The sequence below is a fragment of the Orcinus orca genome, chromosome 1, assembly GCF_937001465.1.
Source record: "Orcinus orca chromosome 1, mOrcOrc1.1, whole genome shotgun sequence".
Lineage (NCBI taxonomy): Eukaryota > Metazoa > Chordata > Mammalia > Artiodactyla > Delphinidae > Orcinus > Orcinus orca.
In genome coordinates this window covers 8856730-8873508 of record NC_064559.1, presented here as the reverse complement: position 1 = coordinate 8873508, position 16779 = coordinate 8856730, and the positions used below count along the sequence as shown (strand labels likewise).

At 36.4% G+C, this 16779-nt stretch overlaps 1 protein-coding gene across 14 annotated transcripts in view; it reads right to left on the bottom strand.

The window, feature by feature from the left end:
* CDC42BPA (CDC42 binding protein kinase alpha) overlaps positions 1-16557 on the bottom strand; it is a 326934-nt gene extending 310377 nt beyond the window's left edge. For all 14 annotated transcript variants that reach the window (XM_049713472.1, XM_033430345.2, XM_049713441.1 and 11 more), the window contains exon 1: positions 15593-16557. In XM_049713472.1, the coding sequence (XP_049569429.1) occupies positions 15593-15770 (178 nt within the window). In that variant the 5' untranslated portion in view covers positions 15771-16557. The remainder of the gene's footprint in view (positions 1-15592) is intronic.
* Positions 16558-16779: the final 222 nt, after the last annotated feature.

Here is a 16779-nt window from a genome sequence, read left to right as displayed (position 1 = left end):
CTCTAGGAACTCTAGTTATATCTACTTTAAATTCTTTTGATTCTAAGTAAAGGCATTAAACCTAGAAACTAATAAGTGATCACCAATTTAAGACATAAATTTTAATTTACGGCTTTACTATTTTTAATGTTTTCTTTTTTCCTTTTAGATGAAATGCAACACTAACAGAATTTTTTAAGTATACAATCACCAACAAAAGAAGTTACCAACAATCTGGAAAATAAAATAAAAATGACCTTGAACAACAGCGGTGCAGTCAACAAAAATATCTGGAGAATAATCTCTAATGCAAGGAAACAAAGTATTGCAAAATTGTTTAGTCGTTTGGGCTACTATAATAAAATACCACAGATTGGGTGGCTTATAACAACAGAAATTTATTTCTTACAATTCTGGAAGTCAGAACTCCAACACCAAGGTGCCAGCATGGTTGCTTTCTGTGTCCTCTCATGGTGGAATGGCTCACAAGCTTTCTGGGGCCTCTTTTATAAAGGCACTAATAATCCCGTTCATGAAGGTTCCATCCTCATGACCTAAGCACCTGCCAAAGGCCTCACCTCCTAATGCCATCATCTTTGGGGGTTCAGATTTTAACATATGAATTTTGGAGGGACACTAACATTCAGACCACAGCAGCAATTCAATAATAATTTGTTTTAGGGTGTGTTTTTCAATATGTATCCTAATGTTCAAATTAAATAATGAAATCATTCCCTGAAAACCTGACCAGGAGTAGTTAGAAAGCTGACCAGTTTTCCACTTAGTCCTACTGCTCAGCAACTCCCTGAAACAAGCTTCTCTTAAACTCAGCCCTAAAACAGAAATGAAAAGGACAGCTCAATTATTTAGGCTTCAAAAAATTTTCTGTGAGATATTAAAATTACAAGAAGAATCTCATTTAATATGAGGCATTTCCTTGCATTTACAAGGTCCAACATGGATTTCACAAGACTCAAGAGCAGGTGAGTACTGTTAAACAGAGCTACCCTGCAGCTGTGTATCTGACAAGTGTTCTGATGTCTGCTCTCACAGTACCTGGTCGCTTACTAGTTTATAGAAGTGACAATTTCATCCATAATTCATAACATTTGTGTAATTTAGTTTGGCTTTATTGCTCTGTTAGAGTTCTTTGTTGTGTGTTCAATTCCATAAACATTGAGTATTATGCGTGTGCCTTATGTAACTTTAGAAGGATCTGTTTATCATTAAGGTAATTACATAGAATTTACCCTACATAGCTTTTTCAAGAATAAACTACCTTTTCCTACGATAAATCAAGACTATTTATAAATTGCCATCTATAAGAACAGAGCAATCACTAAAGAAGAAAAAAAGACTGATCTGCTCAAAGACAAATTTCAACTGATAAATTTTAAATCTTCTATTTACTGTATCCAGTTTTCAGCTCCTCATTTAAAGACTTGGAAAAAAGTTTGAAAATGAGGTCAATGAGGAAGGATTAAAGGAATAGGGACTTCATAATTCTCCAAAAACTAATATTATTTTTTAAGTTTTCATGTTTATTAGTTATTCATAAACACAGATTCAATTGCCAATTAAGGTTCAAGAAAAACACCAGGCCCCAGTTAAGTACCATCACCCTCACCAAAAATCTTTTCCTTCCTATACCATCCTCCCAATATAGTTATAGCATAATTTTAGTTAACTCAGTATTCACTGGTTCCACTACTGTAACCATGTAAAATATTATTTTCCTTTCCTACACAAATTTTTATTTTTCTTAATCACTGCTTTCTCATTTGCTTCACTTTCCAAGCAAACCCAGACTCTCTCCAAATTTCTAAATCTCCTCTCAAGATGTTCAATCACATCAGATATTAAAGTCTCTCGGGGAGATTTCTGCACTGCCTCTTATCTGGGCTGATTGACCTCTATGTTTGGTGCAAAGCAATCATTCTGTATTCTCTCTTCACCATCATCTTAGGAAATCCTTTCTTCTCTCCCCTGTACTGGATCTCCTACTGGGGATATCTTATATTTCCTCATCTTAATTTACTCTGTTTAGTTGGGGCTAGAGCATCCAACTCATCAGTTTGCCTATGGCTCTCCTGGTTTCAGCACAAGTCTATATACTAAGAAATTCCCTAGTCCCAGGTAAACCTGGATGGTGGGTTACCCTATTGGGAGTCCAGAGGTTGCAGAAGGTAAAAAAATTTATTTATCTTTTTATTTATTTTTTTTTTTTTGCGGTACTTGGGCCTCTCACTGTTGTGGCCTCTCCCATTGCGGAGCACAGGCTCCGGACACGCAGGCTCAGCAGCCATGGCTCACGGGCCCAGCCACTCCGTGGCATGTGGGATCCTCCTGGACCGGGGCACGAACCCGTGTCCCCTGCATCGGCAGGCGGACTCTCAACCACTGTGCCACCAGGGAAGCCCGGTAAAAATTTTTTGAAGACTTGCAGGTCTTAAACTGTCCTTATCCCGCCTTCACACTTGACTGAGAATTTGGATGGTTACAGAATTCCAATTCGGAAATCATTTTCCTTCAAAATACTAACATTGTCTTCTAGCTTCCAGTGTTGCTGCTGAGAAGTCCAAAGCCTTTCTGATTCCTGATCCTTTGTATTTTTTCTTTGGAAACTTTTTGAGTCTGTTCTTTGTCCCCAGAGATCTGCAAATTCCACAATGAATTGGTTGTAAATCTTGGTATGCATCTATTTCCACCCCTTGTGCTGGTATTTGGTGGGGACTCTTTATCTAGAAACACGTGTCCTTCAATTATAGAATATTTTCTTGAATGATTTCATTGGGTTCCTCCCCTCTGTTCTCCCTATTGGAATTCTTATTATTCAGACCTCTTAAATTGGTCCTCCAATGTTCTTCTTTTTATCTCCTCTCTTCTATCCCTTTGTGGTTTCTGCTGTATTTTCTGAGAAATTCTTTGTTTTACCTTCTGGTTCGTATACTGAGGTTTTAATTTTAGCCGTCACATTTTTAATTTTTTTCATTCTTTCATTTTCATTTTTTTCACTGTTCCTTTTTTTTTTTTTTCGGTACGCGGGCCTCTCACTGCCGTGGCCTCTCCCGTTGCAGCTCACAGGCTCCGGACGCACAGGCTCAGCGGCCATGGCTCACGGGCCCAGCCGCTCCACGGCATGCAGGATCCTCCCGGTCCAGGACACGAACCCGCACCCCCTGCATTGGCAGGCAGACTCCCAACCACTGCGCCACCAGGGAAGCCCTTCACAGTGAAGGGCATGACTTACTTCATGGTTCTTCTCTTACCTGTGAGAATATTAATGATAGTGTTTTGCTTCTGAAGTCATACTTTCTCTGCAGAGTCTGTTTCATGTAAGGTGCTTTTTTCCTGTTTTTTGTTTGTTTGAAGCTGTATCTTATTTATTATAGGCTTTCTTCAGATATCTGACAATCCCTGGTTTTATATTAGGAATGAGAAAACGGAAAGATGCTCTGAAGCTCTGAACCTTTGGGTGAAGCCCACTGATAACGAACTGCACTGAAGTGTGACTACCTGAGCCCTTTACTGAGGAATCTCTGATGTATATGTATCTTTAGGCCTTTCTTCTTGGACTGGTCAGATTCTTCAGAGAAGACTTTTCTGATCTCTTATCTTCGTGATAAAGGCCTAGTTGCCAACTTTCTGGGAGCCAAGCAAAAGTATATAAACATTTATTTACTCTCCTGTTTTCAGTATGAAATGCCCATCCTAAACTGTGCCTAATGTCACTCAACACAGAGAATCTCTGTCTTACTGAAAATAGACATTCAGTCTTTGTTTGGGGAGGGAAGACAGGAGCCAGCTGGCATGTAGTAGGGGAAGGGCTCTAGAGTTCCTACTGCTTATACAGCAATTCAATCAGTCCTCCACATTTTAGCTCCACCTGTACCTCAACTTTCACAGATTCCTGACAATACCAATTTCTAAGACTTTTGAGCATTTTGCCAAGTCAAGGGGATAGGTCCTAGCTTACACTATTACTGACTTAAGACTTGACTTTCTCAGATCTGCTAAGTCAGCAGTTATCACCCATCTACATGCTTTTTCAGCTTCCAAAATTTCACAGTATCCTCCCATGTTTTTCTCATCCTTGAAGATTTACGACTTCTTAAAAATTCCTTTACCATAGTTTTAGTGGGGCTGCAGAAGAGAATGAAACTAATTTGTGTGTTCAATTCATCATCACCAGACTACGCTGGACACTGTTGCAAATAAGGTTAAACACAGACTTAATGTAAGAAAATTTTACCTTTAAAAATTGGAGGCTATTTGCATTTTATCTTATTCCTTTAAACAGTAGCACCCTCTTCTCCTTACCTTCACCCCATAAAATACTCATTTATAGATTATCAACTGCTGAGGGAGGGGACTATGAACCACTACTTATAAGAAACCCCTTCTGAAATAAAGCAGGATACATCAATGAAGAAAGAAATCCATGGAACAGTTAAAGAGTAATCAAGTAAAAGATCTGATTAGTAGAAGAGTCAACACCTCATTATAGCTGGAGGAAAAAGGTGAGTGTGGTACAAAAGGGCAGCACAAGAGAATCTGGGGGATAATGGAACTGCTTTGTATCTTGACTATGGTACTGGTCTACATTTGTCAAAACTCATAGGATATATACCAAAACAAATGAACTTTACTATATATAAATTTTTTTTAATGAAGTACAGTTAATTTACAATGCTGTGTTAGTTTCTGCTGTACTATATATATATAATTTTTGAATAACTTTAAAAAATCCTTTAAGGTGAGAATGGGAAAAATAAACAAAATTATATATATACATATATGCATACATACATACACATATACCATATATATGCCATTAGGAGGAATAGATCAAAGTAGGAATGGGGGAAGAGAAGGCATCGTGGATCAGAGTACGGTGTTGAAGGCTGAGCTGAATGAAAAGGATATCCACATAAAAGAGCTGCATGGCATCACTTCTGGGATATTCTTGCCAAAGATGTATTATCATGAGGAAACAAACCCAAATTTAGGGTTTACTTCAAATGCTGCAAAATAACCAGCTGGCAATCTTCAAAAGTGTCAAGTCATGAAAACTGAGGAAAATCTGAAGCCCTAGTCCAGACTGACTGACACTAGAAGGCATGACATCCAAATGCAACATGTGATTCTAAACTGAATCCTTTTGCTATAAAGGTATTATCAGGACAACTAACAAAATTTGAATGAGGTCTAAGGATTAGATGATACTAATGTACCAGTGTTAATTTCTTAATTTTAATAATTGCATTGAGGTTATACAAAAGAATGTTACAAAATACACACGAACATATTTGGGGATTACGGTATCAAGTTGGCAATTTACTCTCCAATGATTCAGAGGGGAAAATATTGTACTAGCAATTTTTCTGTACATTTCAGATTGTTTCAAATTTTTTTAAATAATAAAAAGATTAGAAACATAGACAAGGACCATATCCATATGCCATGCTAAGGAGTTTCAATGTCCTCCTGAAAGCTATCAGTAGTCACTGTAGGATATTAAGCAAGATGTTGACACGATCAAAGTTGTAACCATTTTTTAAAAGTTCTACTAAACAAAGGCCCTTGGATATGTAGGATTCCCAATATTTTCAGGTTAGGTGCACATGTAATACTGAGATTATAAGTTACTTAGCATTTAAAGGAGAAACAAAAAGCATGATTAATAAGGTCAATAAGACCCAGGAATGTAATCCATTTAGATACATTTAACATAGACAAGTCAACTGAGCAGATGCACACAGAGGTTGAACAGTACCAGGATAACTCAAGAGCTGCTGAAATTAATTGGGGTTACCACAGGAACACAGGTAAAAGAAACAAGTATGATCACACTTAATCACAATTTACAGCAATGTAACACAGCAAGGAACGCCTGGAAAAAACTGTCAACTTAGCACGCATCAGTCAGAAATGGGGTGACACATTACAAAGGCATTCAGGAAAAAGGCAGAAATAGAAATCACACTAGACTTGGGAGTATTATTATGGTTTTAACCATAAACTCTAGGAAAATCTTTATAAGTACAGAAGATGAGAAGCTTTACGATATCATATCAATGTGTCAGCTGCACCACATACCTGAGCTTTTGGTCTGTTTTTAAATGTTCCTTGGTTATGATTTTTGGTTGGGGCAAGGCCATAATTAGCTAGCAATACAATCACAAACTGGGGCTCTAGCCACTGCGGGTTTTTCCTAATCTTTTCAAACAAATATTTTTTTAAATCTCGGGACAGAACACTTCTAAGTAAGTGCATGACTACTTTTAATAATATCTGAGTCAACTTGGGGCGTTAGCCACTTCCAGTAAACCAGGTATTTAAGGATGGGATTCTTGTTGCAGCAGGGCAACATTGCTTTGACAAAAAAAACCTCTCATAAAATTAATTAGCTTTGTTCTATTTCACAGCCATGACAGTCTGTCTCCCAAATTCTATACCAGCGCAACGGTTACAGAGATAACTGGATTAAAAAATGATCAGGGCTTCCCTGGTGGCGCAGTGGTTGAGAGTCCGCCTGCCGATGCAGGGGACACGGGTTGGTGCCTCGGTCCGGGAAGATCCCACATGCCGTGGAGCGGCTGGGCCCGTGAGCCATGGCCGCTGGGCCTGCGCGTCCAGAGCCCGTGCTCCGCAATGGGAGAGGCCACAACAGTGAGAGGCCCACGTACCGCAAAAAAAAAAAAAAAAAAGTGATCAATTGCTACTGAAAACAAAAAATCACTATGTTAGCAGGAGCATCTTTACAAACCATGAACTACACACATAAATATAAACTCAAAGGCATGTACCAAGTTTTATTGTTCTTTGTCTATAAACACATACTTACCCAATGCAGAACTCCACATTAACCTAGTACATACTGCCGAACTGCCTTCTAGGTGATGCAAACAGAAGTGCTAAAAAAACATTAAACACGGAAAGGATAAAGGCAAGTCATTCAAACCTCTGCCTTTGGAGTTGGATGTGAACTGTGATAATATTCAAAATACAATGTGATAGAAGAATTCAGTAACCACTTTCTGAAATATAATTAATTTAAGAGCTCTGACACGGCCTATGGATTCTTAGCGCACACCAGCACTTCCCAAACTCTGCCAGCTATCCTCATAAAAAGGGTTCCAGGGCTTCCCTGGTGGCGCAGTGGTTGCGAGTCCGCCTGCAGATGCAGGGGACACGGGTTCGTGCCCCGGTCCAGGAGGATCCCACATGCCACGGAGCGCCTGGGTCCGTGAGCCATGGCCGCTGAGCCTGCGCGTCCGGAGCCTGTGCTCCGCAATGGGAGAGGCCACAACAGTGAGAGGCCCGCATATAGGCAAATTCTAGGTAAAACAAAGTTAAAGAGGTTTCTGTACCACAGAACTTTTGAAAAGTGTTACTATGATAATGTGCTTTGTAATATACAAAGAGGGATGCAATAAGTACTATTTCCCAATCTTACATATACACTGAACTCCTTAATTTTCAAAATCTTCATTTATATCTATTGAAACATAGTTTAGGAAACACTAGGGTATACTGTGGATTTTCTTCATATTTACTGTCAGTCTACAACATGCATTTATGGGTGCTGCATAATCTTTAGTCCACAAAAATTCCTAAGTGAATGACATATCAATAATTTTTCATCATTATTTTAATCTTCTGAGTTGAGGTCTAGAATTCCACCACTGATTTGCAGGTTGGAGCTATATAAATATAAAAATAAATCATAACTAGCCATTTCACAATATTTGCTGTTGGTGATGAAAAGAATAGGCATGGGCTTAATATTTACTGAAAAACAGTTCAGAACTACACAACATTGTAAAGCAACTATACTCCAATAAAAATTAATTTAAAAAAAAAAGTTCAGTTAATAACAACAAAATGTTCCAATGCAAAATATCCTGAAAGAAGGAATAAGATGCTGTTTGCATAGTCACACAGGGAAAGACATCTCCGATGCCAATATAATTCAATAAAATATTATCAGTAAGCTATGAGTATGTTTGTTAATGGTGAAATAAAGTTATTTACATCCCTGTATTAGTACAACTATACATTTCAATTAAACTTTACCAAAAAATAGCATTTTATCTTCCTTTATCATAAGGCCAGATAGAAACTTCAAAAACAGAATGAGAAGCCTCTTGCCTTCTGAGATGGCCCACACTCTGTCTATGGAGTGTGCATCTCCCTGAATAAACCTTCTTATCATTTTGGGGAAAAAAAAAAACAAAAACAGAATGAGAAAAAAGCCAACAAAATTCAACTATAAATCACCAGAAAAAGAAAATCCTAAACCAACTTTCAACCTTTTGGAAAAATAAGCTATTACTATTATGCCAATTTTTCACTGATGTTAAAACAGACTTAGGTTAAGTAACTTGCTTAAATCACCCAGCCAATGATCAAGGGAGTCAGTCTGAACCCAAAGTCCCTACTCTTTTCCAGTATTATAGGTTTAGAACAGAAATATTTCAGGTTAAGGTATTCCACTTGTAGATCTTCACCATGGAAACTCTAAGTAAATTTAATTAAGCTTTATCACTATGAATAGAAAAAACTGACTAGAACATGTTTTGTGTTTTTTTCATAAATTAAGCCTACAGTGATGTGTATGCAATCTGAAATAAAACCAAAATTTAGTAAGTGATTGCACGACTGAACTAATTCATAGGTATTTTTAAAAGATTGTTTTCATTCACATAAGTAGTCTTTTGAAGCATAATTAGATTGGGGGTGAGAGGAATAGTGTTGATGGGGAAGAATTAAAGAGAACAATAAATGTATGTCAGAAGAGAGAGAAAAAGACTAATTAATTTATGCTATAAGCTATTTATCTTTAAAGTCAAGTCAAATTATCCTCTAGTATTATCTTCCACCTTAATACTCAGAATAGAAATTTATGGTAATCACAGAGTTCTAATTGCTCACATAGTGTTGAAACAGCACCAATTATATATGGTTTCCTCTTTAATAAAAGTATTGTATATTCTGGCTTCTTTAAGCTCTACATAAATAGGTGCTGGCACTTGAAACCCATAGTTTCACAGATACAAATAATAGTAAAGTTCCCACACTAATCCAAAAATCTGAAACCAACAGCCTAGCAAAAAACATTGTAACCTTAGAAAAAACAATACTTAACACTACAATGAATTGTAAAATTGCATGTCCATGATCTTTTCCTCTGAAATATCACAAAGTAATGAATAACATTATTTCACAGACAGACAATAGTTTTGCAACATGTTACAATTAAAGTAACTAAAGCTGCAAAAGATAAGGTGAGAATTTCTGAATTTGTTGTGAATGCCTATACTTGAAAAGCAAGTTTAATTAGAGCAAGAAAAGGTCATAAACAGAGACTTGTCAGTAATTTCAAGGACTTCAGAGGCTAAAAGCACTGGTTCATTATTTTATCTAATTTCATTCTACTCTATAGGGTGCTTTTCCTGGACGCTAATGTTCACCAGCCTCACACATGTGCTACTCCGCCATGATTAAGTTTATCTGTGACTATCACACGAAGACAACTGAAAGTCCACACCACTAAGCAAAACCTAACTTACTCAGATTTGGATTTTCTCTCCAAACCACACAGTGTTCCAAACTTTCCCTAAAATTATCTCTTTCTAACCCTGAAGACACAAGGGACACCATGACCTCATACTGAAAGAGCATTTCCCAAAGGGTGTTCCATGGAACACTGGTTGCCATCCGTCTTCCTCAAAACATTATAAATTCTAGGATAACCCACAATATTTTTAATGTTTAATTTTGTGTAAAAGTTTCCCAAATTTATTTACCCACACAACCCCCCCCAAAAGCACCTATTAATATCCCATGGATTTCCAGAACACGTTCTGAAACTAGGGAGGGGGCTAAAGAAACCCTAACCCCAAAATGAACCATCGTTCATATGAGGAAGAATTAAGGGGCAAATAGTGAGATTGGAAAGTGGAGAGCCAGGTCTCTGAGCCTCCTGTTAACCAATGAAAGCTGAAGTGCTACTCACCTATAGCAGCAGATAAAGAAGCACTAGAATTGGGGGAGGGGTGTTAGCCAATAGAGGCTAACAGCTACTAATTGGAAAAAGTGGACACTGTAGAGAGGAAGTACGGAGCAACTAGCTGGGAAGAGCAAACCTGTTACTCTGATCAGCATCAAAGGGGAAAAAAGGAAATCCCCTGGATCTGGAAAGGAGTTTTATATGCAGTGACAACAAAAGACAGTCATTCATATGTCTGGGATGACCTATACTTATAGTGTGGGTCATTTCCAAGAAAAAAGGAGAAATCTTTATGGAAAGAACTTCTTGACTCAAGATACAGCAAAAGCTGTTGAGCAATTCTTCACCTTAGCTACTGAAAACCTGAAGTCACCCCCACTGGAAGTTTCATGAGTAACAAGGGATGAGAAAATCTATGGAGCTAGCAGATCCTTCTCACCTGCATCTACTCTAACATTCATCTGGAGTAATGGGAAGGCATAAACAAAAAACTACAACCAATGTCTAAAGGTCATATCCCTCATGTTTGACAAGTTACACAACTTTTACAGTTAATGGAAGTCAATATCCAGGAGCCCAAAGTCAGAAAAGGAAAAATGTCAAAAAAAAAAACAAAAAAAAACGAAATGAACCATCAAAGACAAAATCGAGTGAATTCCGCTGTCCATTAAGTTATTCTAAATTAAAAATACTCAATTATTCATGAATCAGACTAAAGTAGCAACCCAGGAAAACAGTATATTCATGCTCATTTTCTCATTTCTCCCCTCTCCCACTCTCCCTCCCTCCTTCCAAGTATCCTGTCACTACCTAAACTCCTTTCTTTTAAATTCTTCAGTCTGTCCCAAATTTAATCCTGTGTACTTTTTGAAAAAGGGAACTAGGTCTATAATTTTTTCACTGTTAAACAGTGAACATGTTTTAGCGTCATCTACACTAGAATTCAAACTCTTCTGTTTCCAATCTTCGGTAAGAAATGTAAGAAAACATGAGTTCTGTATAACAATATTTATTCTTTCAACACATGATGTACTTGATATATTCTAGTATACTTAATTTTTTAAATGCTGGTTGGACTTAGTAAATTGATTCTAAAACCTATCAAAACCAATAGGATGAAAAACAATGAGCAATATATACAATATACTGGCAATAAGTGTACATGAATAGAAAAGGGTTTGGAAGAATTTTTTTTGACTACCATAAAAGAGTAGCAGAATAAAATATTAATTTGTAACAAGTTCAGTTCTTTTACCCTAAAATAGCCTGGGCTTACTATCTAATATTAACCAAGTCCCAGGAATTATGGAACATTTCATAAAATTTCCAACACATTATGCTACGTGTTTTTACACTGCTATGTTAAGGTATGCCTTACATTTCCATATGAAATAAGTTCCTAAAATTATTAGTGTTATTCCTGACATCCCTGTTCACACTCACGGAGCAGTACATCCTTTAAAAAAGAGAGAAACAGAATGGAAATGGAAAAATAATAGCCATCACTTATTGCCTGCTTCTATCATATGCCAGCATTGTGTGCGATCAAATAACTGTACTTACTATCACTCTTAGAAGAGACTAGATTATTAGGTGACTAGTATGAAGGAAACAAATGCCCAACCTATATTTCTGGTGACATTTATGATGATCCTAATTGAGGACTTAAATAAAAATAAACCTAATCATGTGTATTAAATGAACTTTTTGGTAATTTGGTATGATTAATAAATTCTACTCAGGAAAAGCTAACAACGAGGAACAACATAAGTGAAGAACAAAGAAAAGATTCAGATTCTTCTAATCAAGGCATCATCATCTCACTTAAATGACCCACATATCAAAGCATGAATAAGCTTTAAAACTACTCTAATAAAATGAAAAGTTTAAACCACAGTACCTGCTGATGTACTCTAGTAACAAGTTTATTAGTCATTCAGACTATTGTGTGTGTGTGTATACACTGAATAAACTATAAAATTACTGTTGTTTAAGGATAATTTAAATGAAATGTTATAAAGTCCAAGATTCACAAAGCATCAAAATACAGTTGGCCACATACAGATAGTTCTGCATTTCTTTTTTTGTATTGAGTAATATTATCTTATGCCTATTTTTTAAGTAACTTGGTTAAGAATTCCCTAAAATTCTGATTTTCCATTTCAAAGTAGAAGATAACCAATTCAATGAATAACATATTCATTTAGTCATTACTAGCAGATTAGCTTATAATGTAAAAGTTATTTTTACTTCTACAGCTCTACTGTAACTTAACTCTAGAGTCACACTACTGATAACAAAACTTTTATTTTATAAACAAAACATACAAACCATAACCACTTCAACAACTTAAAAAACAAGGACAAAACAATCTTTCAAAGCTTGTTGTATATAACAGGAAAATATAATAATATTTAATAAAAATAATAATATTATTAAATTTAAAAGTGATATATGGTCTTAAGGCACTCTTTGTCCCCTTGCTCTATTGCTCAGTGACTTAATCCCCTCTTCCTCTCTAGAGCTCTACTTGTTTCCTCCCTCAAGCCATTAGCACCAAATGCAAGGAGTGCTATCAAAAAAAAGAAAAAAAAATCTAACTTTGAATTGTCAGCTTTCTTACTGTCATGATACTGTAATGAGCGAAACATTAACTGTATCAATAGAAAAGTGAAATGGGCCATAACTAGGAATAAAGTGAAATTGATGGAAATGAAGCAAGTCAGAATCTTGCTGACTTCATTTTTAAAAGTACCATCAGCATAAAAATAAGGCATATCTAGATGACACTTCCATTCATATAGACAGCCAAACAAATATACATTATGTACTAGTATTTAACCACTACAGCTCTTCTGTTGCAAATATTGGGTCTTTTAAAACTCAAACTAAAAATTGTATCATTTAAGGCAAACCTAAATTACCAAATTTAACCCCAACAAATAATCCCTTTCAATTTCCATCACAGACCAAAAAAATAATATTTAAAATATTAAATTGAGGTCAATTCACTATCTGGAAACTTCCTTAATCTAACTTGTTTTTTATATAATGTTAGGTAGTGAGAATCCAATAAGACATTTCCCCAAAATGTAGTAATCAGTTGATCTATTTCAATAATTAAATGAGGAGACTGGCATTCTTAAATAACCTAAATTCTCAAAAAACTTAAAGATAGTAAATACTACTACTCATGATGCACTTCTTGACAGCTTTTTCCATTCTTTCTTTCCTTCCTCCTTACCCAAACTTCTATGGTTGGTAACTCCCACTTTCAAGACCTCACACTCCAACTTAAAAACGCCTAAGACTTAACAGACACTGCCTAGTCCCAAAGCCTACAAAATAACTGCCTAAAAATTCTAGTCTCTCGTTCTTTATTACTGAGAAACACAACAGGAGTTTACTTAAGAGAATGTATATTTTTGTTACATCACACCAGACTTCTAAAAGACAAAATATGAAGGATACTCCTAAAACATAATTTACTTTAAAATTGTGAAAAGTCCCTTGCTTGAAATTGTTTAAAATCTGCTAATAAAAATAAAATGTATTTGGCCAAACACTTATTTGACTTTTGGCTTATTTGGCTTAAATTAAATATATACAAACAAGGGTTTTTCTAATACAGATATAAGAAACAAGATCCAAGAAAACATATTTAGTGGGAAATATATATAAATTATTCTGATAATACAGAAAAATATCTCATAACATAAATGTAAATTCTTAATCACCAAAAGGCAATTGAGGATATAGTTTTTTATCATATTTTTAAATTACGTTTACAACTGGTACATACGAAGAGTTCTCCCACCATTTTACAGATGAGAAATAATAGATATTAAAATGACAATCATAATCATAGACTAGAGTATCGCTATGAAACCATAATTCAAGAACTGAATCTCTAAAAGTATCAAAATCTTTTCTTTAAATCTTAAAAAAAACTAAAAATTTTCTAAATTTATTAAACATGAGGTGTAACACTACACATGCTTTATAAAATACTTTACACATAAAAATAAGGGACATATATTCACAAATCCAGTACCAAAGTCAAAACTGTTTCGTTCTTAAGAGAGCAGTCTCTTGAAAGATCATTTAGAATTCTTACATTCCTAGTATGAGTCTAGTTATCTGTTTTTAAAAATTATTCTATTCACATTTCATATATATATGTTTTTTAACCCTTACGACATCAAGTTGCTAGAAAACTTCTGATACTGACAAATTGAATAATTAAAGTTATGATGTGTAGGCAATCTTGAATAAGTGATTTACCTGACAAACGAATTTTTAATAAATTGCAAGTCAAAAAAACGAAATAATCACCAACTGACTTTTACTTCAGAAAAATAAAGATTTACTTGGAAACAAAGACATTTTAGTATAAAAACTTTCCAACAAACTCAAATATTGGTATTCCAAAGGTACAAAATAACTTCTTTAGCTAATATCCTTCAAAAGTCAATGTACCAATGTAGGTACACTGCCATGTACTATACACAGTATGGTATGTCATGATGTGTACTCTTCCCACAGAGAACTGGTGGATGTTGGAACTTGCTCACATGTAACATCGGAAACAGAACTTAAGCCAAGCCTTCAAGCTTGAAGGTCACATGGAGCATTTGCTCTCATCATTGATTTACTCCACTACCTAGCTCTTCTAAATCACATCTATATTTAGGAGAATGAAGACAAAAATTTAGCCAGTTTAGGTTTGAATTAAATTTAGAGTAAATCTAACTCTCAGGCAGGCAGGAGCTGCTCCCAAACATTCTCTACCAAATACTATCACAAAATTCTTAAACTATTTATGTCATCTTACAAACATGACAATTTTTGGCAAGTCCGTGTTTAGTAATTTCCTTTGCTTGTACTATATAGAGATGTGATAAAACCCACTGATGACCACCTTCAAGTTCCTGTTGACCTAAGATATTTTAATATCTCCTCCCATTTCCAGAGTGATTTCCAAAGCCTGGGAAGGAATGTTTCCACTAATAAATATCTTTCAACTGAATGCCTGTTATACCACCACGCTCTCGGCAAAGCGAGCAATAATCCATTTTTGCCCATCACAGAATTATTCAAAATCTCTTACTGCTGACCAAAAGACATAAGTTCTTCCTCGTAAGTCCCACATTAAATCTAGGCAACACTAGAGGGGTGGGATAGGGAGGGTGGGAGGGAGGGAGACGCAAGAGGGAAGAGATATGGGGATATATGTATATATATATAGCTGATTCACTCTGTTATACAGCAGCAACTAACACACCATTGTAAAGCAATTATACTCCAATAAAGATGTTAAAAAAAAAAATCTAGGCAACAACTGAGTAGCATGCTTTTACTCCTGGGAAAATATTACTGAAAACTACAAAAAAAAAACCTTGAATAATTGGTGTCCACTCTTTTATTGTATATATATTTAAACACATTATGTATAATGTATTTAAATACATAATATATATTGTGTAAACACAATATATATTTATATACTCATTACAGAGAGTTTATCATCATAACTCTCTATAACAATTAAACCATAATGGCTAGCTAAAGAGTTTTTTATTTTACATACAAACTTACCCCATTCTAGGTATTCAAGAATGTTCTTCTCTCTTCTCAATGGAGAATTATTGCATTCATCATAAAGGCAGATGAGGATATCCAGTAACGTTTCCACACTGAAGCACTGCCCATTGGTCTGAGCGGGCCCATCCAAAATAAACTGCTCCAACTGCCTCAAACGCACTTCTCCAGACATGTTTGCTTCAACTTCTGCTGGTTTTTCTTTCAATTACTGAACCGATTTTGACGATGATTATTTGAACCTAAACTTGAAAAGGTGTGGTTTTAAAAATAAACCACTTGTTATTCAAACAACTGTCATGCAATGCCGGTGCTGAATTCAACATCCAACACACCAGTAACCTCACTTAACTGAAGCGTCTTCTATTTCACACATATACATATATTTTGAGGGAAAGTTACCATAAAATATATTTAAAACATTTTTAAAAGAATAATACAATTAAATCGTATATTTAAATAAAATAATTAAAAAGTACTGAGAACCAAAGAGTCAACACTTCTTAAAAAAAAAAAAAAACTCTTCTCCTTCATTCAAAATTCAACTCGTGCAACATAATCCTGAAACGAATCCAGTTGCATCATTAATGAATTAAGTCCGATCTGCATCAGCAATTCACTTCCCAAGCAGAAGGAAAATCGAAAAGGAAGGAAAAAACCAGAATGTATATAAGGGGGAGGGAAAACCAAAAATTCTGCTGCAAATCCTCCCAACCACCACTTGGATAACGCATCAGCGGCAATTTCTCCGGAGGGAAAGGGAGGGGGCGAGGTCCCTGAAGCAGCCCCTCGACTCGGAGCACGCCAAGCCTTCCCCGGAGGAGGCTTTCCCTTTCTCCTCCCGAGGTCCTTCTTTTTAAGGCTTTGCAGTTAGTCCTATTTCCAACGGATTCCGATGAAAACTCTTCATTTTTCTCCCCGCTTCTCCCAGGGGCCTGACTGGCTGCGGGCGGCACTCGCCCCCGGCTCCGGGAGCGGCGGCTACTCGGCCGCCCGAGCCCGCTCCATGTCGGTGGTCGCTGGGCCGCCGGCCTGGGCCGCGCCGGGCGCAGAGCCCGGTCTCCCCCACACCCGCACCGCGGCCGCCCACCCTCTCGCCCGCCCACACTCCCGACGCCCTGGCGAGGGGGTGCTTTTCTGGATTCAAAGGACACGGACGGCAGCAACTGCGGCGGCGACGGCGC